The sequence below is a fragment of the Cygnus olor genome, chromosome 2, assembly GCF_009769625.2.
Source record: "Cygnus olor isolate bCygOlo1 chromosome 2, bCygOlo1.pri.v2, whole genome shotgun sequence".
In the NCBI taxonomy this organism is placed as follows: domain Eukaryota; kingdom Metazoa; phylum Chordata; class Aves; order Anseriformes; family Anatidae; genus Cygnus; species Cygnus olor.
This window is the reverse complement of record NC_049170.1, coordinates 3,148,006-3,175,310: the sequence shown is the minus strand read 5'-3', so window position 1 is coordinate 3,175,310 and position 27,305 is coordinate 3,148,006. Positions and strand designations below refer to the sequence as shown.

Sequence of the window (27,305 nt, the reverse complement as noted above, 5' to 3'; positions counted from 1 at the left end):
TTTTGAAAACGGAGACAGCTGAAGGCACATTAACTATGGTATGAACCAATTAAGACCACATTCCCTCATAATAATAATTAATACACAAGCGATACAGTAGGACCTACCACGCCCTGTACATCCACCACTACAAAGCAATCCTGCAGGACCACGACTGTTCTGTAAACAGAAAAGCAGATCAAGACTTTCAAATTCTGACTTCCCGTCAGTACAGTAATCATAATTAAAGAATAGTCATTAACTGAAATACTGTAGACTCCACTTTCTAAACTGTGAAGTATAGTTAATTAGTTTCACAAAAGCAAATTCTGAAATTAATTTGTGCAAATAAACTGCACGCACACAAAGAAAATGGTAAAATAACTCTTCGGTACCTTTTTTTAGGCTAAGGCTGCAAATATTCATTTAAGTTGAATTCACTTTCTTTAGGAAAAAATGATCTTGCTACACTAAGATTCAGATTTCTGTCAACTCTAGCTTTTGAGCTTTATTCAGTGCATTACAAAGAGGCTCATGTAACCTTGTACCTACAGGGTTATGTGGCTACTGCCTCCTTCCAGTTAACAGTGGGACTAACGAGTCTGTATCTGTCCTAGAAACATTCACAGATCCAAAACTACAGAACATTTTGCAAGTGCATATATATGGAAACAATTAGATTTATCCACAAAGTGTCGAATTTAACATCAAGCATTACGGAACACAAAAAAAAATCATTTTTAATCTTTCCACCTTTCTATCTTTCAACCTTTCTTCATGCTTAATTGACTTTTAAAATAAGACCTGCTCTCCAAAGCCACCCGCTAATATCTCAAAGCCCAGGAGCCACAGCTGGTTACCAGCACATGTTAAGAGATCCTGTTCCATTAAGACAGCTGTTAAAGCATTAAAATATTGACATGCCCTACGAACAAAACTGGAATTACTCTCTCCTTTCTAATTCTCACCCTGAACATCCACACTGACACACGACACTTCTGATTGTCTAAGCCACAAAAACGGAGACTAGTTAACAGCAATTAAGTTTACGAAGTCTTCCATGCGGAAAATGAATTAAACAGCTTTGGTAATCTAGTATATAGTTAGCTTTGTGTAAATATTTTGCAAACATCCCTTCCCACTCAAAATCCCTATATACCACGTGTATACTACAATATACATATTTCCTGAGTAAATCGTTAAATCTGATTATTCGGAAGGTTTGGCAAAAAGATCCAACTTTATATTACTAAAATAAAGTTTTAAATAAACATTCAATAAAGACATTAAAATAAATATGGAATGGTTCTGAAAATTATAGTACCATGAACTTACATTAGTAACAAAAAATATTTTCTAATTAAGTGCATACTATGACCTCTAGTTCATGGGTTTGAACCCAGTGAGAAATCAATACATCTAGTTTCTGATCCTGAGTGACAGTTTTATATCGCCTGCTAATGCAGAACTTACTGCACATCTACAAAATCTTTTTTTTTTTTTAAGATGTAAAACATTGTTATATGGAATAAGGGATATGAAATCTCAGTCTACATTGGTCTAGGTAGAAACTGAATCGGCAGCACAACTGCTGAAGCATCTCGCAGAACCACCAGGAAACACCGATTCTTCTCATTAAACTTGGCAATAACCTGAACGATCAACGACTCCCAGTCACAGAAACAATACAGGAGGTGGACTGCTCTGTGACAGGATGCGATCTACTTATTGATCACTTTGGCACTTCAAAGAACCACATCATGGTGCAAAACAAACAAAAGAAAAAACACCTGAATTAAATACCTTTCTTAAATACCTTTAAAATGTGTTTTTTTCTTTGTTTTTTAAGTATGCAAAATTATATCATAAACAAAAGAGAATTAAGTCCTGTCTCACTGGTTTCTCGGGTCATGGCTTGAGTCACAGCTGATACAGAGCTTTGGATAAGCAGACAAAGGAAAATGCTCAGCTATTGTTTAGTTCCCCTTAATAATAAAATTCTTATGTAGCAGACATCGCAACACCAGCAATATTAAAATTGCATTAACACTATTACAGGATGTGTCTCTCAACACCAGAATCACAGTAATAGAATTGCAGCACTGATTAGTTATTTTTAACCCTTTCACTTTCCGATAGCCCATCAAAACACGCCCCCCTCAGTACTAGGCAGGCTTTTTGCCCTTCCCTCCCGATCCTCAGCCCTCTGCCTCCCTTCAAGTATTTGTTATTAATCCAGAATCCTCATGGGTTCCTCAGTTTGTTCATTTTTGCTTCCTTTTTCATGCTCCACATAGGTTTTTTCCTGTGTGCTTGTGCTTGGAGGACAGAGCTCTTGCAAGGCCTTTTCAACGTTGTCCTGCTGTACTGGGCTGCTTAAAGAGATTTTTGGCAAAGTCATCTGTAGCGCACACCACAGCGCAGTACGAGCCTTGCGTGTGGAAGCAGCCAACTCTCTGATGGCAGCTGCCAGAGCCAAAACATCTGCAACAGAAAAACACGTTATGGGTAAAACTAGTACACAAGCCTCATAATACATTGAAAATACACACAATTTTACGAAGAAAGAGCGAAAATTGCACCCTGTTACTGCAACAGTTGAATTGCAACAGTTATTCCCCTCTTGCAACTGATAGCTCTAACATCTCACACTACTAGCGACCATAATCATGTTTAAAATTCACTGGCATAATCACCACGCCTACGATATAATAATTAAACCTAATTAATGTTATCAAAATAGACCATCTACAACAACATTAAACAAGTATGATTAGTAAAACTACCTACTTCAGTCCAGCCAGAGGAGCTGGAAGCAATCCTTTTTTCCTCCTTTACCCACCCGCCAGTAGCACACCGAACTTTGGCTACCTAATCAGCAGCAGAACCCAGGGCAGTAACTATTTCACAGCAGAAAACAGACCTGAGGTTTTTCTGTATGCAATTTAGACTAAACTTAGACGAGCAACAGCAGCACAACTCTTCTTCAGGACCCTATCAACACTGGAAGTGTCACCATTAACGATAAAAGCAACAGCAATTTTTCTAGCTACAATGGCTCACATACTGGTTCCAGGTCCTTCGACTATGAAGTGTTATCAAAAACATGGTTGGCGTTGGGTTTTTTTGGTAAGATGCCTACTTCCTGCCCTATACTTGTGTTTCAAATCACATCATACAATTTTCAGAGTAATTTTAGAAGGTGGTTTGCTTACGGGACTATTACTTTTAAGTATATGACATCATTAAGAAGGTGCTTGACACCTAAGTTGTGAAAACTAAGTATTTTGACTCTTTACAGTTCAGCTTTCCCTTCTTACGAGGAAGGTTATCCCACAAAGCCGAGGACTACCCACTGGCAGTGTCACTACAAGGACAGTTAAGTCACACACTGCAAACCAGTGCTGCACACGGATCCAAATGAGGCCGGGGAAGTAGAGTCCCCTCTGGAAACCTTTTCCTGAGATGGGTACTTTCTGAAGAAAAGTAATGATCTGCACCTTTAGGCACTGAGGTTTGGAGGTATTTTGTATTTTGGAGGTATTTTGTAATACATAACGAGCTAGAGTTTGTTAACTTTTTAGCAATTAATATGCTTTCAAAGTCACAGTTAGAAAACAGATTTATGGTAAATTCTTGAAGCTAATCTTTTATTTAAGTAGCAGCTATGCCAAGTGAGAAAAACACTGCAGAACAGCACACAATGTCTCTACAGAAATACATACTTCTGCTGCAAGTTATTCTGGCTTTACTTTAACAGAAGTTAGGAATTCGAAAGTCTAATTTCTGGTGGTTTTGTGACTTTGATAAGGTAAACACCATGAAGTAACACAGCACCAACACATTTTTTACCTTATAAGCTAAAGAGAAAAGATTAGCCAAACAGCACTAATAAGAAAACAAACTTGTTTAAGAACAAGTACATTTTGATTTTAAGAACTACTTCTGGTTAGATAGTATCACTGGACAGTTTTTACAGATCTTTTAATAAAGAGGAGAAGGCCTCAAAGTGTTTAATGTAGTAACAAAAAAGAAGAAGGAAAAGAGCTCTTCAAAAAGCTTAAACAATTTTACCTAATGGCAGGTGTAGACTTTTTTTTAAACAACTTTTTTGCTGAAGATAAAATAATTGCTGCATAATTCAAATAATTTATTTTCATAGTTAAATCTTTGGAAAAGATTTTCCAAGAACTACTAGACGGAAAGTATTTACCTTTCTCATTATTATAGCGCAGCGCTCCTTGTCTCTGCGGATTAGCAGCATTAACAATCTCATCCTTACGCCTCGCTTGTGTTACGTGGATGGCTTCCATGTGGTGTTCCAACGTCGCGGATATGTTACCGTGCACAGGGGCACCACGAAGCCTTTCCATTTTCCCTATCAAGGTGAGCACCTACCAGACACATCGAAAACACCAAAGTCGCTAACTATTTATAACTCTCTATCAAAATAAAACAAAGAAAAGAAGAGAAATGAAGCATTTAACCAGATATTAGAGCTCACTAGACAATATTTCAAGAAAACTTACCCTGGCCTGCTCTCGCAATTGGTCGACAATCAAGCGATCGACGCGGGATGGGTTAGCAGGCAGCCGAGACACAGGAGTGTTATTTGAGCTAGATATGCGCTTTCCTGGGAAGTTTCTTGCGAGGTCAGCCTCAGTCTGAAGCGGAAATACATACCCATTTTAACTGTCTGAAATTAGCACAAAATTACAACCAAAGTTTTCATTTAAGAGTTCTCAAATACATTCAAAGAGTACTTCCTATCTTTGCTTCTGACTGCATTCACAGCAAAATGCTCCCAAGTATCTGTCTAGATGTGCAGCAAGCTACAGAAGAAGAATACTTCTCTAATTCAGCCCTACCTTAGAATAAAGTTCTCTGGGCAGCTTTATTTTAACCAACCTTGGGCATAGGCTAAAGCAGAGATTTTCTTGTTCTGTATACCAGTTACTTAAACTCTCTCACCACATCTATTGTTACATATTATGATCATACCAAAAGAAACAGATGGTCCCAGGAGCACGAGCTCCATCTGAACTGCATCAGAATTAAACCAGATTTAACCATCTGGTATTGGCTCTGAAAGTCATCAACACAGCTGCCAGACTCTGTGTTGAGAAAGGAACTGGCCCAAATGCTATACAGCACAGGTAGTGACTAACCACCACCAAACCTGTTTTTGGATAGGAGCTTCTGGTACCTGGAGTATAAAAAGAGCTAAAACTAGCAGTGGATTTTCTGTCTTGGTCCTTCTTCAGCATGCAAGGGACCGAGGACAAAGATTAGGTACCATGCTGCTGTTCAGGGTAAGGTTAAGTCCATATTCAGACTGAAAGCGTGCAAAATTCTCTTCCTTTTTGCTTTACTGGCATCCTTACTACTGGGTGTCTGCCTTCTAACTCAGTAAGTACAGAGCTCAATCACTCCACTTACAGTCAACTCTTGAAGTCTGACATTCAGGAAAAAAAGTTGGGGCAAGGGTCATGAATTTACAAAACCCTACCAGGTATTCAAGAATGACAGCTAATAAACAACTTTTAGTGTTAATCTATATGCCAATTTAATACTGCAGGCAATTCCAAATGGACAATTAGTAATATTTTGTTGATGACAGATCCCTAGAAGAGGAAGATGTAGAGGAAGAACCAAGCTCGCTGTGCCAGACTTTAACACAAGTCCCACTGCGAGGAGTTCGTGCCTACCCTCTTCAGAAAGCATGCAAGCTAATCAAAACAACATCAAAAGGGCGAGAACCTCAAGAGCAAACCCTTTTTAAGGACCAAGGAAAGGTGAAATGCATATCCTAATGAGCTAAACAACACTGACACAGAGGCCTCGGCACTGTCATAGCATAGTTCAGACTGTCAAGAGCATGAGAGCAGTTTCTGACAGTTTTACTCCCTGCCAACCAGCATTCGTCCAAACAAGAGCCACAATCAGCAATTAATGCAGTCCAGGCACGTTCCTGTCAGGCAGTCGTGATGCAGTCATCCTCGTTTGAGGAGTAAATATTTTGGCTGCAAGGATGTGAACCATACTATCACAGCTGACCTGTAGGACTGAGAAGAGTTTATGCTCATAAATAAAGCTATCTGCAGGTGTAGCTTTTACCACAAAAATCAAGGACCGATGTTTGTAGCCTGAGTAGACCACTAGGATAAACGACCACTTAAAATGGACCAGATCAAATTCACTGATTAAATCCCTTGGATTATTAAGAACATCACTGAACAAGGATGAACAATCCTTCTTTAAGGATGAAAGCACAAAAATGTGTTTTATGAGATGAAGACTGAATCAATCATCCCAAATGACTTAATTGACCCCAGTGCTGCATGAGCAGGCTTGGAATAGCTGCCTGTCACAACAGAAAGCAGAAGAGTTTCTGGAAACACTGTTCTCAGACCCAGGAGCAAGAATCAGCACCCGTTCTCACTTGCAGAGAATTCCTGGTAGACGACTGGATGGGTAGAAAAGAGTTAAGGGCATCAGTAAGCAAAGACGACAAGCAGTTCTAGGTAGGTCTCCAAAAACCTAGAAAGAAAGAAAGAAAGAAGTGCTCTCCGGCGAGCCAGCTGGGTCAGAAACCTGCCTCTTCTCCAAGGACCAGGAGACTTCCCTAACAGAGGCAGAAAGCAGGCGCTCGGCGTATCCGCTGGGACTGTTGGATGAGCAACAACCCAGCTGCCAAGACCTGACGCGGAGTTAGGAGATTTGACTCTTCCTGGGGAAGCAATTCCTGCTCCTTCGGAGCTCAGAGTTTTCATTCCTAAAAATAAGACATTTATTAGGAGCACGGTCCCCTCACAGACAATTTCTTAAAGAGAACCTGAGATAGGAGCGTGAACCTTTGGGAGAAGTCACATCCACACAAGACACTGCAGGTGTCTTCTACAGCTGGGCACGGGGTGCCCAGGATTATTTCCTTTCTTTTTTACTAAGCCAAAGATTTAAAGAAAAAAAAAGGAGAAATAAAAAGGGAAAGACACCAGAAGATGACTGTTAGTTTAATTAAATAAAAGACAACACAACTTTCTCTCTAAGTGACTGCACTATGGAAGAGTAGAGCCTGGGTTCTAAATATATCACTTAAAGATTTAGTTGGGGAGAAATGGGGTGGGACAAGAAAAGCAATCCCTGAACATAATATAAAAACTTACACCACGGAGGTGCATAAAACGCCAGTCTACAAGAATCGCCTGTGGTAGCGCTGACCCTGTTTGTCTCCACGTATGGTTGGTGACTCCAGAATCATAATAAAGGCCTCCTGAACGAGTAACAAGGAGCTGGTGATCTTTTATCGACCATAAAAACGAGAACCAGCATCCAAGCTAAGGATAATTCAGTGCTTTGGCCAGTGACACTTCTGTTTGTTGTAGCGAATATTGCAGGTTAACGGAGAAAAATGTTGTGTCAGCAGCCCTGTCTGAGTGGAAAGGGAAGATGTTTCAGATGGCATCTGAAGTATTTAAAGCTAAGTGTGACAACAGGACCCTCTGCTCCTCAGAAGTACCAGAGCCTCTGCTCTCTGTGGATTGTTTGATCCCATCACCAGCTTTGACAGAAAGCTACTCATTTATGGTTTTACCTTCTTTCTCTCTTTCTCCAGAGCTCTCCACTGCTCATAACACTCCTCCAGGTGGGTATGAAGCTCATTAGCGGGTCCGCTGCGATTTCTTGGCGGTCTGTACTTGTTAAATGGCGTTGGAAAGGCAAAGTACGGTGCGGTTATTTCCCCACAAAACAGATCACTGATGAAGGGGTTCAAGTGGTTAAAATCGTCATAATGAAGAAAATCAACAAGTTCTGAGAATGGTAAGGGTGAAGGGGGAAAGTTGAAGTTATTTGCTGATGAAAACAGGTGGTGATTAAACGGAGGGAAGCCAGGATTTTGCTTAAAATCAGCCATTAATGGGAAGGAGGGGAGAAAAGAAGGACTGATGAGATCTGACATGCTACCACCGTTCTGCTCGGGCTTTTTTCGGAACACGTTGAACTGCGGGCGGTTTGGGGTTGCGTATCCAAAATGGGGAACCCAATTCCTTCTGCCTCTTCTATCATCTTTATTACCGTTTTCTTGCGTTTGCTTTTTTTGAAATCTGTGGAATAGCTCGGGGTCTTCGCTCACGGCATTGGGCTCTGTTAACCAGTTGGATGAAAAACTCGTGGGGAATTTGCTGTGCTGCCACTCCTTACTGGTCAACGACTCGTGCTGCGAGCGTCCAAAGGGTTTCGTTTGCTTCTGGTTTCCCGAGATGAAATTAGAAAGTCCCAAATTATTAGAAACACCATTTGAAGGGTGTAACCTTCCATCCTTTCTTGAAGAGGGGACAGGGGAGAGCTGTGAGAAGTAGGAGTGTGTTACAGAGTGATGGGTGGGAGAACCACCAGACATGGTTGAAACCCCAGAAGCTGACTGGGGACTTGTTACCAGCTGCTTTCCATACACAACATCTGACGCAGCTGTTGGACCTGCAGTTTTTCCACCCAGCCACATATGGTAGGGCGAGTAACTCCCATTTTGCATATTTTTGACAGACAAATCATACTCCAAAGTTTTATGAGAGCACTCTTTAGGACTAGCATGGATCTTAGATTCATTGTTATTAAAAGCATCCCCCAAAGTAAAGCTCTGATGACCATTTTGCATGTGGGTTTCCTGTGGTTTTCTGTTTGTCACTCCAGAAAAATTTTCTTTAGATGGTTGATTGAAAAAATACAGCGATGGATGAACAGATGACTGTGATTTATGAGCAGCTGTAAAGTTTTCATATCTTTTAGAAAACAAGTGGCTGTCCTGGGACGTTTTATCCCAGGAGTCATCAGCAGGCTGATTGGAAAGATCAGGGGAATATTTAGTTTGCTCACATGCATCATTATTCATAACGTTACCCCTTGTTCTTTCAATTTTCCAATAGTCTTTCTGAACAGTAGTGTCGTCTTTAAGTCTGTTTCTAGAAGAAAAAGTATTAAAATTGGGACCAATTTTTTCACAGTCCCCATTTAACCTCATGTGGTCATAACTGCGCAAGTGCCGATTGTAGTTGGCACTTTGAAATGAATACCCTTCTTGGTGAACTGAATTCTTATTCTGGAAAGAGGAATTGTCAGGATAACTGTTCTTCAGCATGTTATCAGGCTGAGTGCAAGGGCCAGATGGAGAAAGCCAAGACTCTAGGAGATGGAGATCTTCTAACCCTCTGTGCAACATCTCCACGTCACGCGACTTCTGCAGCTCTTCTTGGTAGTAGTTCTGTGTGCACATCAGGTTTGAAAAATCCTTATTTCCTACAGAGTGCTTAGATGAAAGCCCTGAGAATTCACCATCGTTTCCAAGATCAGGTGCCCACATTGGTGGAAACAATCTTGAAAGAGAATTCCTGTAACAAAATTAAACAAAATTCCAGCAATAATCGAACGCTTTTTTATACAGTGCAATATAGTTCACATCTCAGGGTTGGTTTCCTGCCCCTAACACAGTGCCCCCAGTTACATTCTTGGCTAGTCACACACAGCTCTCCTACAAAATTTCAGGGCAGGGAAGTTCCTGCTGTAGTTCAATAAATGCTGTGAGATCTGACTGCCAACGTTGTTCTGTTTACTATATATATATATATATATATATATATATATATATATATATATATATTCAGCACCGCAGATTTTATGCTCAGTATTTTAGATTTGACTCTATTTAGTCAACTCTCTATTATTTTAAAATGAAATTTTTAGTCTCATCTCAAAGCATTTGGAGGAAAAAATTTTCACTTCTAACAGCTTACTTCAACCACTTGTTAAAAAAAAGAAAAAGCTTCCACATTTCAAGGGCATTTATAAGACCCTTACATCTAAATTCTGTGAAAACATTCAAAACGTATATAGGTGATAAAAGAATGCAAAAGTGATATGCAACATAAAAGAATTTTCAGAATAAACTTACCAATCTGTAACCGGTTCTGTCTTGTTTGGCTCCTCTAAAATGCTTGACACTAGCCCAAACATATCTGGGCCACTGCCAGAATAAGAAAGATTTACCTGTGCCCTGAAAAAAATAAAGTTTAAATAAGTAAGTCTCTCCCCTAAACAAAGCATATAAAAGAAAAGGTAAAATATTATTTTCACCTTTAATTTGCATTAGCAGCATCTCTCAAGTGTTTTGAATGTGATGTATTCTCAGCAGCAACATATAGAAATCTCTTCCTGCATTTGTGAATTCTATAGCTTATACCAAGTAGAAGGAATTTCCTTTATCATCTCCACTGAAGCAAAAAGTTAGGAATTGGGAAATTTCTCTAGCTGTTACATGAAGAGACAGGAGTGCCAAAAGATCTTCCTCTTTCCAATCAATGCAACTATTTCACAGAACATATTTCTTCAAATCTTGACTATTTCCTTCATAGGGTAAACACAATCATCATTCTCAAAATCTTGAGGGTTCTGATTTATTCTACTTTGATATTGAATATCTACTATTTTAATCTTAATCACTTTTTAAATGTCTTTTTTTTTTTATTTTAAGATCTATTGAACCACTTTGTAATCCCATTTTTGAAAAAGTCAGAATTTTGTTAAGTGTTTGTGATAGCACTAAGTGTTCAACTATCCCTTCCCTTATACAAACCCAACTTAGGATGTTCTATGACTCTAAACACAGAGAGATTGATACTAGAAATGCTAGCAGCACTGGTAGCAAGTGTTAAAAGCTACCGTCAGTCTGCACCGACCAACCCCCGAAATAAGGCAGTATTATACTGCCAGCATATGCTATTAAGAAAAAAAGAGTAGGAAGCCTAATATGAATTCACTGTTTATGCATTTCAAAAGCTGAAATAATTTAAACATCCCAATTTTAATTGTAGTACACAATAAAACCATAGTACCTACCCTAGTTTGTATACTACGAACTCATTCCCTGCTCCTCACAATCCTCATATAACTCCTGATTTTACAGAAGTCATGATTTTTTGCCTGCCCACCTGATTTATCACAACCAAAAAGCAGTTTTATTTACACTCTGACATGGAATATTTCAAGCCTTTGCCCAGCCTCATTCTCTGTCCCTTTAATAATTTCACTGCATTACTAAGACCAGATGGATCACAAGTGCCTGCAATACTCAAGACTCAGAGTGAATTTCTCCAGAGGAATAAAATTGTTTCTGGTTTTGCCTTTTTTCCTTGATAAGCTTCAAAACGATGTATGTGTCTTTCTGGCAAATGCTAAAGAATTATGGTGATCTTTTCAGAGATCTACCATGGAGGACTCCATAAGAAGTCCAAGGGAGGGCTGTAAAGATAAAATAGCTTTGGTCTGAAGGTCAAGAACCCAAGAGAAGTGCAGATGAGGAAGCCCATTGTCATTTAATGAGAACTCAGTGATCCTCTCCTCTTCGAGAGCATTTTAAAGCTGTTTTAATTAGGGGGAAAACAAGGCTTTTAATCTCAGAAAAGAACATTAATCTTTTCCATCAAGAAAACAAAATTGTGTATTAAACTAGCTAATTTTAGCTGACATGAAAGTTCACTTATTTATTCTTAATACATGGTTCCAGTTAATAGACGATGCAAGCCAAAAAGGGCTTTGCATTCAGCCAGCATTAAAAGTATATTTTTTAATGTATTATAAAAATCAAACTTGAGTGCATTAGTCAAGGGCACATGAAGACAGTAGGCTGCCACAAGAGCAGTGGTGCACGTATTTATGCTTTCAGTGGCAGACGGGTACCACTGACACCCGTGTTCCATGACACTGCACCACCAGGCGGGATCTTTACAAGCTGCAGCACTGAGTGATGGGGCAAGGAGAGGTGGTGGTGTTTGTTTTTTTTTTTGCAAAGGAGTTCTCACTTATGACAGTTTCCCATTCCATTCCCTAACAATGAAATTGTACTATTCTTACCAAACTCTTAAGTTTTTACATAGATACACATAAACAGACTCCCTCATCTTTTCTCACAAGCTCTACATCAACTACTACATAATAAGTTGAGCTTCTAATGAAGACAGAACCACATAATGGCTTGGGTTGGACCTTTAATGGACCTTAAAAACTGCCCAGTCCCAACCCCCTGCCACAGGCAGGGATGCCACCCACTAGACCAGGTTGCCCAATGCCCCATCCAGCCTGGCCTTAAATATCTCCAGGGATTGGACACCCACAGCTTCTCTGGACAACCTGTGCCAGTGCCTCACCACCCTCTGAGTGAAGAATTTCCTCCTAACCTCTAATCTAAACCTCCCCTCTTCTAGTATGAAACCACTCCCTTTTGTCCCAGCGGTAACTTCCGTGTAAAAAGTCGCTCTCCCATCATTTTTCTAAGCCCCCTTCAAGTACTGAAAGGCCACAATGAGCAAGGTTATGCCATAACCTCTTCTTAAAACAATCCACAATCCCACTGGTGCTGCTCAGCAACAATTTCAGTGTTGCAGAACACCACCAGAAGACTACGCCAAAAAGGTTCATACCGTTTTTTTGTGCAGTCTTGAAAAGAAGTTTTTGTGCTGATCTCTTCTCCACATGCTGACCAGTCGCTATACAGCCGGGAAGATTCTAACGGAGGTGGCGTGCTAGTAATTGCCCCTAGTAACGGGGAAAATATTTGAGTGTCCATTTTTTGTTTCTTGATATTTACCTACGTTGAAAAAGGAAAAATTGTTAACATTAGATGTTTATGTCAGTGAGCAGTAAGGGCAACAAAGTTAAACTTGTCTTTCATATGATGAGCTAAATAATTTGTCAGGAAAATGAAACATAAGTGTTATAAAAGGATACTGTCTAAAACCTGTTCCTTTCCCTGCCTTAAAGTAGTTGAAATGTGACAAGTTTACGCATCTCCTAAAAATAAGAAATTATAAAGATTACTTACTATACAATAACAGGAATTCTCTACAGATTTCACATTGCTGGTTTTTGAGTGTCAAGTTCACAAGCTCAGAATCGTCTAGCCTATGTGACTGGAAATGCACATGTCACAGGCATACACATCCCTTCTGGGAAAACAGAGTACAGCAATTACCCCGGCTATATCCCCTGAGAACAGAAATATTCCTGCAGAGCGCCCCACGTAAGCAGGGAGGGAAATCTAAACTTCAGAGAAAAGTGGGGTTAAGAAAAGTAACCTCTCTTCGAGTACTGGTCCCGGAAAGACTCTTACAGGTAAGTGACTGACAGCTACTGTTCAAAGAGCAAAAAATGGGAGATGTAAGCAACACGAGGAACCGCACCTCCTGCATCTAGACGAGGAGCTGCTACAGCAGAACCTGTGACAGATGAAGGTGGGAACAGAATACCAGAAACTCTTTGAATCAGAAGGGACCTTTGGGGGTCACCCGGCCTAATTCCCTGCTCGTGGTAGATTTGATCAGGTAGGTTACTCACAAACTTGACACTGGGTTTTGAGGTCCCAACATTTCTTCTCTGGGGAAGTTTTTCTAAATGCTGCCTGGAATTACTGCTAAGAATTACAGAGAAGAGCCCGGACTACCTTACCTCTACCTTCCCATACGGTAGCTGCACACACCAGCAAGCTGCTCCTCCTCTTTTCTCCCAGCTGATCACACTCTGCTCTCTCAGCCTCTCCTTGGGCTCCCTGGTCCCCACCCCACAACCATCCTGGGGGCCTCTGCAGGACTCGCTCTAGTCCCCCCCTTGTACGGGAAGCCCCAGAACAGAGGGATTACAAGAGCACTCGCCCTGCTGACCGTGCTCTTCCTAAAGCAACCCAGCACAGGGTCGCTGTCTCTCTGCTGCAGGGTCACACCGCTGACCAGTGGCCAACTTGCCACCAGGCCCCCGATCCTTGTTGATCAATTTTTGCAAGTTTTGACTCTCAAAATAAAACCTCAAGCTTTCCTGGGAAAAAAAAAAATAGATTATATATAATGCAGTACTGAACTAGGTCCCTTCAGTTCTCCCAAGTAAAGCTACCCAGTCAAGATGGGGTACTGACTCCTCTTCTGCAAGTGACATTTGGGAGACTCAAACCAAAGCTGCAAGAGACCATGGGAAGGAGGGAAGGGCGTGAGCCAAGGGAGAACATTGAGCAGCATCTTTTCCCCAACCGTTTCTAGAAGTATTTCTCAGCAAGCTGTGGTTCTTACGAAGAAAGAAAAACACCAACGTACCAGCTTAAAAATCTATCGAGGGGATTTCCTATTTCAAGATGAGTTTCATTCAAGATGCCACCTTTCAGTTTCTGTAACTCAACCCACCTTCCTGAAACAATCTCAGAATTTTGCGTTCTTGGTAAACGAATGGTCAGTAGGCAGACTGAAAAAAAATAACTTGCTGCATAAAAGGAATCCCTTCCTTACGCTAATCTCTCACCTTCAGTCCCCCTGCGTCCAACCTGTCAGCAGGAAGAATTCCAGAGGCACCGCAGCAAAAAGCTTCATCTGAGATCCTAGCATTCAGAAGCCATGCTGAACTCTGCCTACCTGGCTGCAGAGGATGGAAAGCAAGAGCTCTTAAGACTGAGGATAAAACACTTCTCCTCCATTGCAAATGCAGCTAGAGAAGGTACAAAGACAGATTTAACATTTGTGTTTTTTTTTGGGGGGAAGCTTTCAAAAACGAAGGAAAAAAAGAAAAACATCTTTCATCAGCATGGTCAAACTAGCCTTGGATCACACAAAACAAACCGTTTGCTAAACCCTTTTTGAATAACTGTAGAGAAATCTCCATCATGTACTTAAAATCCTGAAAAGGGTTAAAAACAGAATATGAAAGGAAGAAACGGTGCTACGACGAGTTATTTAAAAACATTTAAACAGATCTACTAAAATTTCACTTTATGGCCCTAAGATTAAAAACTGCACTGTCGCTAGAGTCACAGTTACGTGGCCAAAATTGTCAACTCTGTGAGACTGGCACTTGCTATGGGAAATTCACATTGTCTGAATATAGCTATGTTTTAAGTGTCTCTAGAGCCAGTGACAGGCTTTTCAAAAGTCATTTATATTGGACTTATCTTTTTATGTTATTTAGATATCAATCACTACCTCATGCCTTATCTGTTCAAAAGAGAAAATATGAAGTTAAATTAAGATTTCACTGGTCTACTATTGAAAAAAGTTGTGTAAAGAAAGAAAAATTTGCTTACTACAACTCTTCAGCCAGAATTTGATTTAGTGAAAGCTGCCACAGCCTCAGAAGGCTCTCTTCCTGACTCTAAGTCTGAAAACATAGCATTACCTGCCAAAGCCTGCTCCTACCGGGAGCAGGACTGAACAGCCCTTTGACACTGCAGTGCACTTGAATGGAAAAAAGCTTAAACTGAGGGCTTATCAGTTGCTACAACCTTGTCTCACACACCCAAACAAACCCCTATTAAATAACGGGTTATTTTAGAGGCAGTATCATCCTGTAGAGTGGACACTTTCTGTACTGTTCCATACACACACACGGTACAGGACGTGATCCCTCTCCCAGAGACCCAGCGGCACGATGCTGTTCAGCTGAACCCTCACCCTGGCTGATGGGAAGGAGCACGGTACCCAAAGGGCCTGCTGCGAGTGGCTCCCAAATCGTGCCCAGGTATCATTTAGGAAAGCAGGAGCTCACCAGGGCCAGAGCTTTTGGAACAATTTAGTGGCATCAGCAAGCTCGTGCCACTGCCTGGGCTCTGGTCTTGTTTAGTCCGCTCAGAATCAAAGCGCGGAGATAAATCACACTCCTTGGCTAAAGTATAAAATGCTTTTGCAGAGCTTAAAAATAGGACCTGTAACTATTGGATGTATCCTTTATTTTCAGAGCCATTAGTCACTGCTGATGGGAGCTGTGCAGGACAATGTGACCACAGCTCAGCAGAGGAGGTATTTCATGTACCCCGCACACAGCCCCATCGGTCTGCACTTCCAAAGCTCTGAAGTCTCATTCGATCTGGTTCAACAAAATTCCAAACTAACTGGGAAATCTCACCTGGGCTTCACATACAAACTAGCAGCAAGCTAGAGTAAAAAAAGAAAAGGGATAAAACAACGTGCTGCCTGCCAGTTTGTTTTATTTTCAACCTTCTTCACTGAGGTTCAGACAGTGATAACCTCCCTAACAGGCCTTGCAAAGAAAGGGCTGCCTGCAGAAGCACAGGTGTCTTTCACTCCAAATTTCAACCCTAAGAGAATGTATAAAGTAAATCAATGAACAAAACGCTGTCTCCAACAAAACGAAATGGCAACTCCTGCAGTCAGGTTCTTACTTCATTCTTCGCACCCTGCAAAGCATGGGAAAACCTCTGCTCCCACTCAACTACCTCTCAAAACAACAACAAAAGACTTGCCCTATCTAAAACCTAGACAGAATATCTCAGGGGATTTTTCTTTCAAAGCATAACAAGACAGAGCTTCAGTTTGTTCCTGGTAAAATGGAAGCGTGCATATGCTAAGCTCTCTCTCTGCAAACATAACTGGGCACACTGTTTTGTTTTTGAGACATCTAATACTGTTATTAAGTCACACCATATCTTCAGATGCACACAGAGGGCTTTTCACTTCCAGGAAGCTCATCACGACTGAGGAGTAAGCAAACTCGAGCATTTACCAAAAACATTTGAGCTACATCAGCAAAAAGTCCTTTTACAGCCAGGTATCCTAAAACTGCAGGACTGCCCCACTACAGAGCACTGCTCACAGATGCATTTTGTGACCAGCTGTCAAACTTTATCTGTGATGCCAGTAAGTGACAGCACCACAACAGCATTACTGCTTCTATATTGAATGTATTCTTTGATTTCTTGGCAGGATAAGCGTTTAGTGTTTATTTCTTGCTTTTCCTGGCAAGATAAACCAAACATGAAAAAGCATTGTGGTTTTTGTTTGTTTGTGACTAAGAACCCTAATAACTCCCACCTACAGCACACAAACCAGTTAACCATTTGGGAGGCACTGCTAGCAACTCTCTGAAACAAACTAGTGAAAAAAATCAGAGTTCTACGAGTTGCCTTCTTGTGATACCTGGGAAACTAACCAGCAGGGGTACAAACAGGTGACAGGGATAAATAAAAACTATAAATGGGGAAGAAAATAGGTCAGGTATTCAGATCTCGTGATATTAGGGACAAAAAGACAATGATGGCAGGTTACTGGAGACTTCCTTCTAAATCTCAATTTCCTAACATCCAAAGGGCTTGTTAGGGATAAAGGGAATGCTCCTTCTCTGCAAAGCACTGGAAACTTTTCCTGAGAATAAGAGAGCTCTGAGACTTGCTTCCTTTGATAGCTGGGTCAAAATCCTACAGAGAGCACAGCTCTGAGACGCTTGCTCAATACAGGGGTTCTGTAGCCCCATTACCATTAAGCACACTCAAGGGCTACTGGGGAAATTTATGTTTGTTTGTTTTAAACACTGACATCTAAGTACACTCATTTCTTACGGTCAAAGAATTTTTATCCAGAGTAGTTTCCAGTAATTGTTCTTCAGAAGACTTTGTGGTGAGTCTCACAAGTGCCCTTGACAGGAGACACTCAAAGCCCTGCTGGATGAGGAACTGCTGACTGCCACGAACAGGGGATTAATCTCCTGCACTGACACAAACAGTGAAATCTGCTCTGGCTGTAATGGAGCACTCTCTTCACTTCCTGGGTTGGAGGAGTTTTATTTTTTGTATGTGCTTATTCAATACACGTAGTTAGAAAAAAACCAACATATTGTAGAAGTATTTATTTCTGTTTCCCTAAGCAAACTTGCTCTTTGGACTCACCTGTGACTTGTAAGGACCAAGGGTGGCACTGGGCTTGACCATGTCCTTGGTAGCAGAATGCCAGTTCTCTTCTCTGACGTATGCAGCATTGCCATGCAAGCAGAAATTTAGATTCTTATGGACAGATTTAACCTATTTAAAAACAATTAAAAAGAAGAAGAACAATTACCAGGTCAGTGTATTTCTTGTTATGCACGAAACTCATTTCTAGCCACCCCTCACTGCTCCTCCCACCATCTTTCCATGCCCACAGCTCCTCCGCTATCACCTACATCTCAGATGTTGGCAGAACGATGACGATGTTCCTTTCTTGCTGAGGTCCCGCATGACAAAACAGCTCGGCAGCCAGGAGCTGCTGACCACGGGGCACATGGAGGCCCAGAAGGGACAAGCAAGCAGCGCCGTGCTGCACCTAGGCTCAGGCAGGCAGAAGCACGCTGCCCAGCAAGCCACAGGCTGACCGACACATCACGCAGGTCCTTACCTACCAGGTAAGGACCACGGGGTCCTGCTCACAAGCCCAGAACCCGACGGCCATCCCCAGCACACAGGACAAACCCCTGGGACTGCCTGTGTAAGGGCTCCAGTCCACCTTCCGTCAGTGGCAAAGGCCAGGCAGGTTCTCCCACCCACTGTTACTCAAATCCAGGTGTGATAAAAGCACGTTCCCAGCAGCACTCCAATTAAAAACAGGCTGATCCTAAAGATCTTTGCTCTGCATGTGCATTTACACATGTTAAGAGTCTAAGCTTCCGTGCTTCCCTTTTGGGAAGCAGATTGTCAAGCTGCCGCCGCTTACTGACACACCTGCAGCTGTATGTGTGCCACTCCTCCAGCATCAGCCGCCCGCGTCACGGCACGCAGCGGAGCAGAGCCCACATTTGAACTGAACGCTGCTCAAGGTCTCATCTTTGTAAGGTCTCATCTTTGCTGACACAAAGCATTAATTGGTGGAAGCAACAAGTGGGCAACGGGCTGCTTTTCGTCTCGATTTAGCTTGTTCTTAAGTGTGCAAGTCACATCTTAAGTTCTTAAAAATCAGCGCAGCACTTACTCTTCTAAATTTACTCCTCTAAAGAAAGAAGCTTATGTCCGGCTGCACGCACGTCCACCTGTGGCTGACCTGCTGAACGGCAGAACCAGATTTACCCAACCTGATGGCCATACCGAAACATGCTACAGCAATTAATTCAGCCCCCAGACAAGCTCCTGCTCTTCTCTCTACCAAGGGCTGCTGGAAACGGGCAAAGAGCTGGATGAATTAGTTAACCCGTTCTTGGTAGTAAGCTTTTTTGGGATTCCCACAGCATTTACATCACCTTTTAGCAGAGAAACATGCTCAGACGGACAGCAAAGTCTGCAGCCAGTAGCAGAACAGCACTGGGAAGTGTCCTGCAGGTACCTCGATGCTTCTAGGAAGGGCCGAGCTTGCAGCTCTAGCACCAAGTGGCCTTCAGTGCACGTTCGATGCGCTGACACGCTCTGAACTCCTGACAAAAAGCTCCGTGGCCCCTACAACCAGGGGGATCAGCCCCCGCCGTGCTTAAGCTAAGTTAGGGGGCTCAGCACTGAAGGGATTCAGGTGCACACAGCTGCTCCTGGTGCTGCCTTCCCTACACAGCTTCCTTTCAATAGAGATGATGAGCAGGATCTTTACACCACCAGTGATGATTTGTTCTGTCAGTACGTTTAAGCTGCTAACCTCTCTGGATCTTTTACCTACTTGTGATTTATTAGCTGTTCTTCTGCCAAAGCAGACTTAACGAGACCTGCAGTGATTAGCCAAATCATTCCTCTCTGTGACACAGTGCAACTACTTGCAGCTTTAAAAGTGGGATTTCTGCAGGCTTGGCTTGAAACATCCAAGTTTTAAATTCATACAGCTGTCCAAAAAAAGAGGTAAGAGTGCAATCACTGTGCCCCAGCCAATACACCATCTTTCAGGAAAAAAAAAAAAAAAAGGATTTTCAATAACTTTGTGAGCTGTTACTTACCTTTTAGGGAGTGACAAACACATGCTCGCTGCCCTACTGGTAAATAATTCATTCCTAGAAAGGTCTTTTGGGGTATCTTCAGGATGGGAGGGTGCTACGTTAGAGTTCAGGTAGAAGCAAATGCTTCAGTTAGAGAAGCAATGCCAGCTTGCATTTTGCTAAATTCACAAATAAAAAGTTTCTCGTGGAGCTTTTCCACATCACGTCTTGAATGCTTAAACAGTTTTTATTTTATTTTCTTTTTTCTTCTGACACTGTTCAAGAACTCTGAGCAAAAGATGAACGACCTCAGGCCCAGCACCTGGAGGAAACCACTTCTTCCATCAGCAGGGAAAACCAAAGACTGGCTTCCTTCCTCCACGTTCGTGCCCTGCCCCAAGCAGCACCTCCCCTGCCGCAGCCTCGTGGCCTCCCCCCTTCTCCTCCTAAGGGCCACCAGCACAGAGCTTACGGTAATGGGGCTGCACCAGCAGGCCACGATGGATGCTCAAAGTTACTCAGAAGCCTTTTTCTGTACGAGGATGCTCTCTTCTGTGCAAACCTGTCAAATTCCGTGGCATTTACAGAAATCCATTATTGCCAAGACACCTCGCCACCTCTCCTGCAATTTCAGGGCATTTAACCGATGGTTCAAAGCTTAGAGGAAGGACAGGTTCCCCAAAAACATAACTCTCAGTATCCTGAAAGAACAGCCCCCCCAACCCTTCATGCCAGCGTCATGTCCATCAGCCTGCCCTTCAGCACTTCAGGTTAACACCAGAAACTTTGAACACGCCTTGTAAATAATGAGCCCTCTCAAGACATATGCAGCCACTCTGATTTCTGAGCTTCTGCCCACACGTGCCCTGTCCCCTGATGAAGGCAGGGATAATGTGTTCCCCTGTATACTTATGCACATGTCTGGACACACACGCTTCAACAACCTCCTTGTTTTGATCAAACAGAAGCAAACTTTGAGCACGAAACTTCACTTTGAGCTCTTTCTCACTGATTAACGTGAGCTCTGCTAACCTGGCTGCCTGCTTTTCAAAATAACACAAGTAGCAGCATCTTCAGAAGGATTTACATCGCCCTCCTAGAGATGCTTTGTGAACGTGCACCCACGCTGATGTCAGCATGGAAGAGTATCGGCATCAGGGCTGCATCTAAAACCATAGGGGGGAAAAAAAGAATTTGAAACGTCACTTTAATATTGTAGGTAGATCATAAGGAGGGCATAAAGACTTCCACTTCCACTACCTGAGCCTTTACAAGTTGTAGAAATCAGATTCCAAGGGTGAAGTGCTAAGTCTGAAGACCCTCATTCCTTTTTTTGACACGCCTGGTTTGGACTTCTTATATTTAGTCCTGTGTCTGCTTTACAAAGCCACAAGACAGAGATTCTGCTGCAGAACGGATCTCCCATCTGCTCCTCAATTGCAACTTTATGAAAACATTATCCCCGGAAGAGTGTGCCAGTACCTCTGTGAGGTGCTTCTTCCTTGGCCAAAAAAAATTAAACAATCAACACGCAGAACAGTTCTACAACACGAACATAAAAGCTTAGAGAGTCAATGGGAAGAAATGAAGCAAGTTCAGCACCTGGGAAGCCACGCAACACAGATTTATCCACAGGAAGTGGGGCTGTGTAGGTGCAAGCACTGTAATTTCAACCTTCCTAAAGTTTTTAATTTCAGAAATTCAAATTTTTAACCTCTCTTGCTGCAATTTTTGCTTTATTAATTAAAAAATAAGCTATTACTTTGCCAGTTGGTAGCTAAGAAACAAAGTCCTGATCTGCAATTCATTTAAACAAAAGTTACCAGCGTTGTTTTTAATGATCTACAAACTCTAACAGTGCTCCAAAACCCTGAGTACCTCAAACAGCAGAGCCCTATTTCCAAGTCCATCTGCAGGCAGCGACTTAAGCTTCCCACCCTTACTCTGGAGTTTCAGAGGATGTTTTTGTTTATAAATGCCTTGATGCGCTAATCCCCCATTAAAAAGAAAACCCACTCCTCACAAAGCATTGACATTAAGCTGCCAGCTGTAAGAGCAGTAGGCACAACTCAGCTGTGGGATGTCCTTAGCCAGAAGGTCAGATTTGGGACTGATAAGGGAAAGTTGTACAAAGGTGGTGAAAGAATTCACTCTAACACCTTTATCAGTGAGCAGGCTATGATACTTAAAATATTTGGCAACCAAATATATGCTTCAGTGTTTGAATTAATAAAATATTAAGTTCACTGTAGGCTTCATGGAAATAAAAAGGAACTTAACAGCAGCTACCTCTATTTATTCACCTTCAGCTCAGTTCTTACCACGTGTCACATCCATCACCTCCTGGTAGAGCAGGGAAACACAAGGCACTGCTACACAGACAGGCGATGACTTTTGAACTCCTCACTTCACAAATAACTAACCCAAAGGTGGTTTAAATGTATTAAAAATAAAAGCACAATATGCAGTTGATATCCTTTCAGAGATGTTTCTGTAGAACAGCACTGTTAGTACTGACATACTCCCAGTAAACCTCTTTGTTTAGGAATACAAAATCAATAATGAAGTTACAAAATATTTTTCCAGATTCATCCACTACAATTTAAACTCCATTAAATGAAAATGTCTTTGCAAATGTATTTTTTAGAGTTATTTTTAAACAGACATAAAATTGCTCAAGTTCAAATTACTTCATGTATCAAAATAAATTTTCTGAAGTTACAAACCAGTATATGTGGCCAAATTGAATTTTTAACGTCAGCAGTACAAGGATCTGTATACACAGATCTGTATACACAGTATCATTATAAAAAGAATTGTCTCCTAGTTTCATTAGACTGCTAAGATTAGATATAAAGCTACTCTTCCCTCTTGGCCACTTCTTCAGTTTGTGAAATTCAAGTAGTAAATAGTCTTCAGGACTGCGGACTTGAGCAAATAACATCACGAGGCCATTTAACAGCTTTAAGCTGTTAACAGGAATTAAAGGAAAACTATTACCTGCTTGAAAAGTTAAGTTTCTCAGAGTAAGGACAACAGCAAGTATTCTCAAGTTTCCCATCCATCCACTTTGTAAGTCTCCCACCATCGCCCTATAGAAAGCTCAGGCAGTCCACACTACGTGACGTTTGTGTCTGGAGAATTGTTTTTACCAGGCACTCATAGTATGGGATCTCTTGAAAGGCTGGGCACCGCCAGGCGAGTAACCGATTACACTTTAAACTGCAGCATTCAAGCAACCCAAGCAATACTACACTGCAAAACTGCTTTCCAGCTTCCTAAAACACCAGCACGACTTCAGACACCTGACGTCTCTCCCGAACAATAAACCCCCCATAAATCTCTCCCCGTTGCGAGAACCAACCTCCCTGAAGACAAACCTGCGGGGACGGTCCCCCCAGCCGCTCGCAGCAGCGTTCCCAACCCCGCCACGGGCCACCGAGGACGCGGCGCAGGCACTGGGACGTGCCAGCTGTACACACTGCAGCAGCCGATCCCTGGGCTCGCGAGTCCGCTGGCGTAGCTCAGCCGGTGCCACCGCCGCACCTCATTCCCCTTCCTACCAGTGCTGCCATGGGACCGGCGCCGCGCAGCCGGTTACTACACGCAGACGAAGCCGTTGCCAGGCTATGGACAGCGTCTCCTCTCCACCCGCCAGAAAGAGCGGAAAGCAGCAGGCAAGGCAACGGCCCACCGAGCCCAACTGGCAACACAGGCATTAAGTGAGGACTCCACGCAGCTGCTCCGAGACTAGGGGAGTCCCAGAGCTGCAGCAGCACCGCCACGAGCAGTACGGGTGGCTTGCCCTTAGGTGTCACCTCAGGTTTTCTTCAGGTACGCGCCCTTATCAAACACCTCCGCAGCAAGTGAAATCCTCCCCTAGCAGGCAAAGATTTCACGCTGCCGAAGGCCAAGCTACAGAAGCGAAAGAAACACCGAGCTTACATTTTTGGTCTCCTCGCTTTACAACCAGTCTCAGCCATGTAGCGTCTGATGTCACTGGAGTGCCAGTATGTGGAAGTACTATGGGAATTGTAGTCTCCTCTCCGTCGTGCAGCAGCCACGAGGCACAGGAGCCAGGGCTGCAGCCCTTGGAGCAGTCTCCTTCGCACGGCGCCTCGCAGGAACTGCCTGGCAAACAGAGATGAAGTATTTTAGCTGGGGACTGCTGCTCAGATGGAAAGAAAAAGGCGTCTGGTGCTTGCGAAATGCACTTTCTCCTACTGCCCGCAGGAACAGTAGTTCCTAGACAATTGCTTTCAGGTGATCAATAATTCCAAATGCCTTTAAGGTGTAATCAGGAAGCACTGTCACTGAGGATTAATTGCTATGGGGTATAGTAACATCCTATTTAACAATACAGGAGTTCCTATAACAAGTTCATTGCCTCTTGTACCTCCAGGGTTTTGGTTTCTCTACATGAAAAAATAATTTCTCCAAATGAATGTTTCTGTCAGTGCCTATGGTGCACCTGCCACTCCTCTCCTGTTCCTGTTCTCTCCACTGAAAGCTACAGCTTGGCTCACTCCAGCTAAGTAACCAGTGAAGGATGCAGTGTGAGCAAATGGAGCCCTATGTTTTTAATTCTCATTACAGGAAACAAAGGCTATGTTAGGCAAAGGTTTCCTTGCAAGCTAAAGTGCTGTACCTGACTTACCTTCTCTCCACTTTCAGTCAAATACCCCTTAAACAGTTATTTACACATTTTTTCCTTATAAAGATGTTATTTTTCTATAACTCTTTGCATTAATTCAAACAGTGAACCCTGATCCTTCCCTCACACCACATTCTTTCATTCTACAAAAGAATAAGAAATAATTTAAGCAAATTAAGAAATCCATAGGGACAATGCACAGTGCCAACAGAGCCATTTTCATCTTTTTGGGGGGAAAACAAACCAACAAAGCAATCAACTTGTCAGATAGCTATAAATGAAAGCAGTTCAGTAGCTGGGTAGAACAGTCCATCACCAGCCAGGTATTAGTAGTGACTCTAGAGACTGGAATAAAACAGGAAGCAAAGTGCCAGCAAGTCCCTAGCCTTCTTTTTTTTTTCCAAAAAATCTCAATCTATCCTTCAGCTGAATTACAATTAAAAATATACACTGCTCACCCTGAGCAATAAAACTGAAGTGTTTACCATGCCCCTAAATCCATCCTACAAAATAGGAGAAAACTCCTATGACAGCCACAAGTGTTGCATTAGAAATCAGAAAATCGCTTTCTTAAATTCTTGAAGAACTTAGTGCAGACTGACTAAAAACTAAAGAACTTAAAAGGTGAAAGAGAGAGAGACTTTATCCAAAGTTCCTAAGGCATTTTCACTAAAATCCTTCACAATCACCATCACCCTAGCACTTACCAGTGACAGCACTGCTAAAACACACCCCAGAATTTCCCGCAGCACATAACCTCCCCCAGATGTTAAGTCCATCCATATGGTTTTCCTGACACAGCAGCATGTAGGAAATGAGGGCTCACCTTCCTAACAGCCTCAGCCCCTCACCACGAGGCTGTCGCTGTTCCCCTACCACAAAGCACTTAGAGGAGGTGGCTGTCCTCCTCCACCCTCCCCAATAATCTGATGGGGCCATGATTTAAGACCGACAATGTACATAAACGTGATATAGGAAGCTTTAACACCCACTTCCACGTTTAGAATAACGTATTTGCACTAACGCTGCCAAAAGTACAGGCCAAGCTCAAGTGTTTCAACAAGTCTGATCTCAAGCCATGCTCTGACCAGGGATTAAAGAAACAGAGAAAGTCCAAACAACTCCAGTGTTATGGCAACACAAACAGTGCTGAAGTACAGGCACTCAATTTAGCGATATGGAGACCAAAACGGCTTCAAATGAAGTCTGAGAGCAAAATTTCACACTTGTTTGACCTGGACAAAAAAGGGGAAAGTCAAGAAAACCATACACAAATCCCCAAATCCTGTTTGGAGATAAATTATTTCCACTAGCTTCAGAACTGCATGGTATGGCAGAACAAGATGGGCTCACAGTCTATGCCAAAAACAAAAGGTAAATGGTTGATGAGAGTAGTTTTAAGTCAAAATGTAGCAGATCTCATTGCCCCCAGCCAGCAGAACCCACGCTCCCACACCACCAAGGTGAGGAAGGAGCCAGCACTGGTACCTGCACCTCCAAGTAATGCACTGAGTGCCCCTCCTGCCCATGCAGAGGTGTGCAGGCAGAGCTGGGTTTCAACAGGGATTGTTATGAAAAAGTCAGCACAAGCTGTCAAACTGCCATGTATTGAAAACTCCGGAGAAAACATGCCTGTTAGAAAGGCAGGAACACCACACGCTTTGGGGAGGAATATGTGGCATTTGTGACTCACCTGTGCAGCACTCCAACTCACCAAAGATTTAAAAGGTCTTAGCAAAGTATCAACAGCTGACAAACATACTCAAAATGTTAAAAAGCTACCACTATCTGTAAGATCAAGCAGGCCACAGCAGTGGATTCACTCAAGTAACAATACGTTTTACAGGGCAGGCAGTAGTGATTTCAATAACCCTGCAAACACCTGCATGCACAGCAGACTCAGCACCAGCACTCCTCCTTTGGGACCCCTCACCACACCTTTAGGCTTTTATTATGAGAGGAAACTTAAAAACCAGAAACATGAAACCGAGCACTGCTTCCAGAAACAAACAGAAGAAAAGAAAAAAAAAGGAAAAAAAAAAAAAAAAACTTTTCTTCCCGAAACCAAACATTTCAGGGTATTCCCCTCAACAGTCTCAGAAAATGATGCCTGTCTTACCCTGTTGGGATTTCAATCGATAACCCTTGCTTGCTTCAGAGCTCCCTCCTGCTCCCTGTCAGGTCAGAAACATCACCCACTTGGGGTGCCAGCACCCCTCACAGTCCTTTAACTTCTGACAGACACCCAGCAGGGCACACGACAGACACGAAAACCTGGTACTTTCAAAGACAGTCCTTTATTTATTTACACCACCACAGGGGCTCCCCTCAGCTCTAAGGGAGCCCAACAACCCCACTGCAGTGACAGCACTGCTCCTCACAAGGAAAGAAACCCTTCCTCCCCTCACAAGCCCCCTCAGCCCCAGGGCCTGCCGCCATCTTAGCCCTTCTCCCCCTCCCTCACGGTCCGCCCCAGCCCTCCCCCCCAGCCGTTGCTGCCACCGCCCACTGAAATGTTTTTTTTGTTTGTTTGTTTTTTCAGAAATTATACGTGCCCCCTTCTCCTGCTGCCCACTGGTCCTGGATGCAGTCCCCGCTCCACCTCAGAAAGCCCAGAAACTTCTGCCAGGCAGGGCCACCACGATTTTTAAATAGCCACAACAATGCCTTGTCCCGTAGCTGCGTGTTTACAGATATAATCTGTTCTGGCTGACGTTTTTCAGCTATATTTAGTCTGAGACAAGCACCTGATGTGGGATTCACCTCACCTAGCTTCTGGAGAGGTAAATACACGCAGCTGAGCTCGGTAACCCGGGGCAATGCTCATCCCCTGCTGGCAAAAGCACAAAAACCAGATGGCTTTGCACCATAAAAGCATCTTGTTTCTCTGCAAGGGGACTGTGTGAGCCACGCTCAGGTGTTTCAAGCTGTCTACACCTGGTTGGAAATTTCAGAGCAAGCAGTTTGATAAGGATTTTGGCAACTGAGAGCAGTCTGT

General features: G+C 42.7%; 1 protein-coding gene across 7 annotated transcripts; it reads right to left on the bottom strand.

Moving 5' to 3' along the window:
* Nucleotides 1-738: 738 nt before the first annotated feature.
* LOC121066258 (meiosis-specific coiled-coil domain-containing protein MEIOC-like) lies at nt 739-26,772 on the bottom strand. 7 transcript variants are annotated; one of them, XR_005817628.1, is made up of 10 exons: nt 26,427-26,771; nt 23,599-23,784; nt 17,681-17,812; nt 12,450-12,616; nt 9,926-10,027; nt 7,574-9,365; nt 4,509-4,643; nt 4,193-4,373; nt 2,766-2,879; nt 2,252-2,463 (listed from the first exon to the last, which is right to left on the bottom strand). XR_005817628.1 is itself a non-coding variant. In XM_040549672.1 (9 exons), the coding sequence occupies exons 3-9, from the start codon at nt 17,720-17,722 to the stop codon at nt 2,210-2,212; spliced, it is 2,673 nt and encodes an 890-aa protein (XP_040405606.1). In that variant the 5' UTR covers nt 17,723-17,812; nt 23,034-23,784; nt 26,427-26,771; the 3' UTR covers nt 739-2,209. The 7 variants fall into 7 exon arrangements, 6 of the variants coding, with proteins under 6 accessions (XP_040405606.1, XP_040405605.1, XP_040405610.1 ...); XM_040549672.1 differs by lacking the exon at nt 2,766-2,879 and having other exon boundaries at nt 739-2,463; nt 23,034-23,784; XM_040549671.1 differs by lacking the exon at nt 2,766-2,879 and having other exon boundaries at nt 739-2,463.
* Nucleotides 26,773-27,305: the final 533 nt, after the last annotated feature.

Bases quoted from the DNA above. Each gene is read 5' to 3' on its own strand.
- LOC121066258 (XM_040549672.1), bottom strand. From the start codon at position 17,722: ATGGTCAAGCCCAGTGCCACCCTTGGTCCTTACAAGTCACAG. The intron at 12,617-17,680 runs GTGAGTCCAAAG...TTTTCAACGTAG, and splicing joins TTGGTCCTTACAAGTCACAG to GTAAATATCAAGAAACAAAA. The intron at 2,464-4,192 runs GTAAATACTTTC...TTTCTGTTGCAG, and splicing joins GCGCTATAATAATGAGAAAG to ATGTTTTGGCTCTGGCAGCT.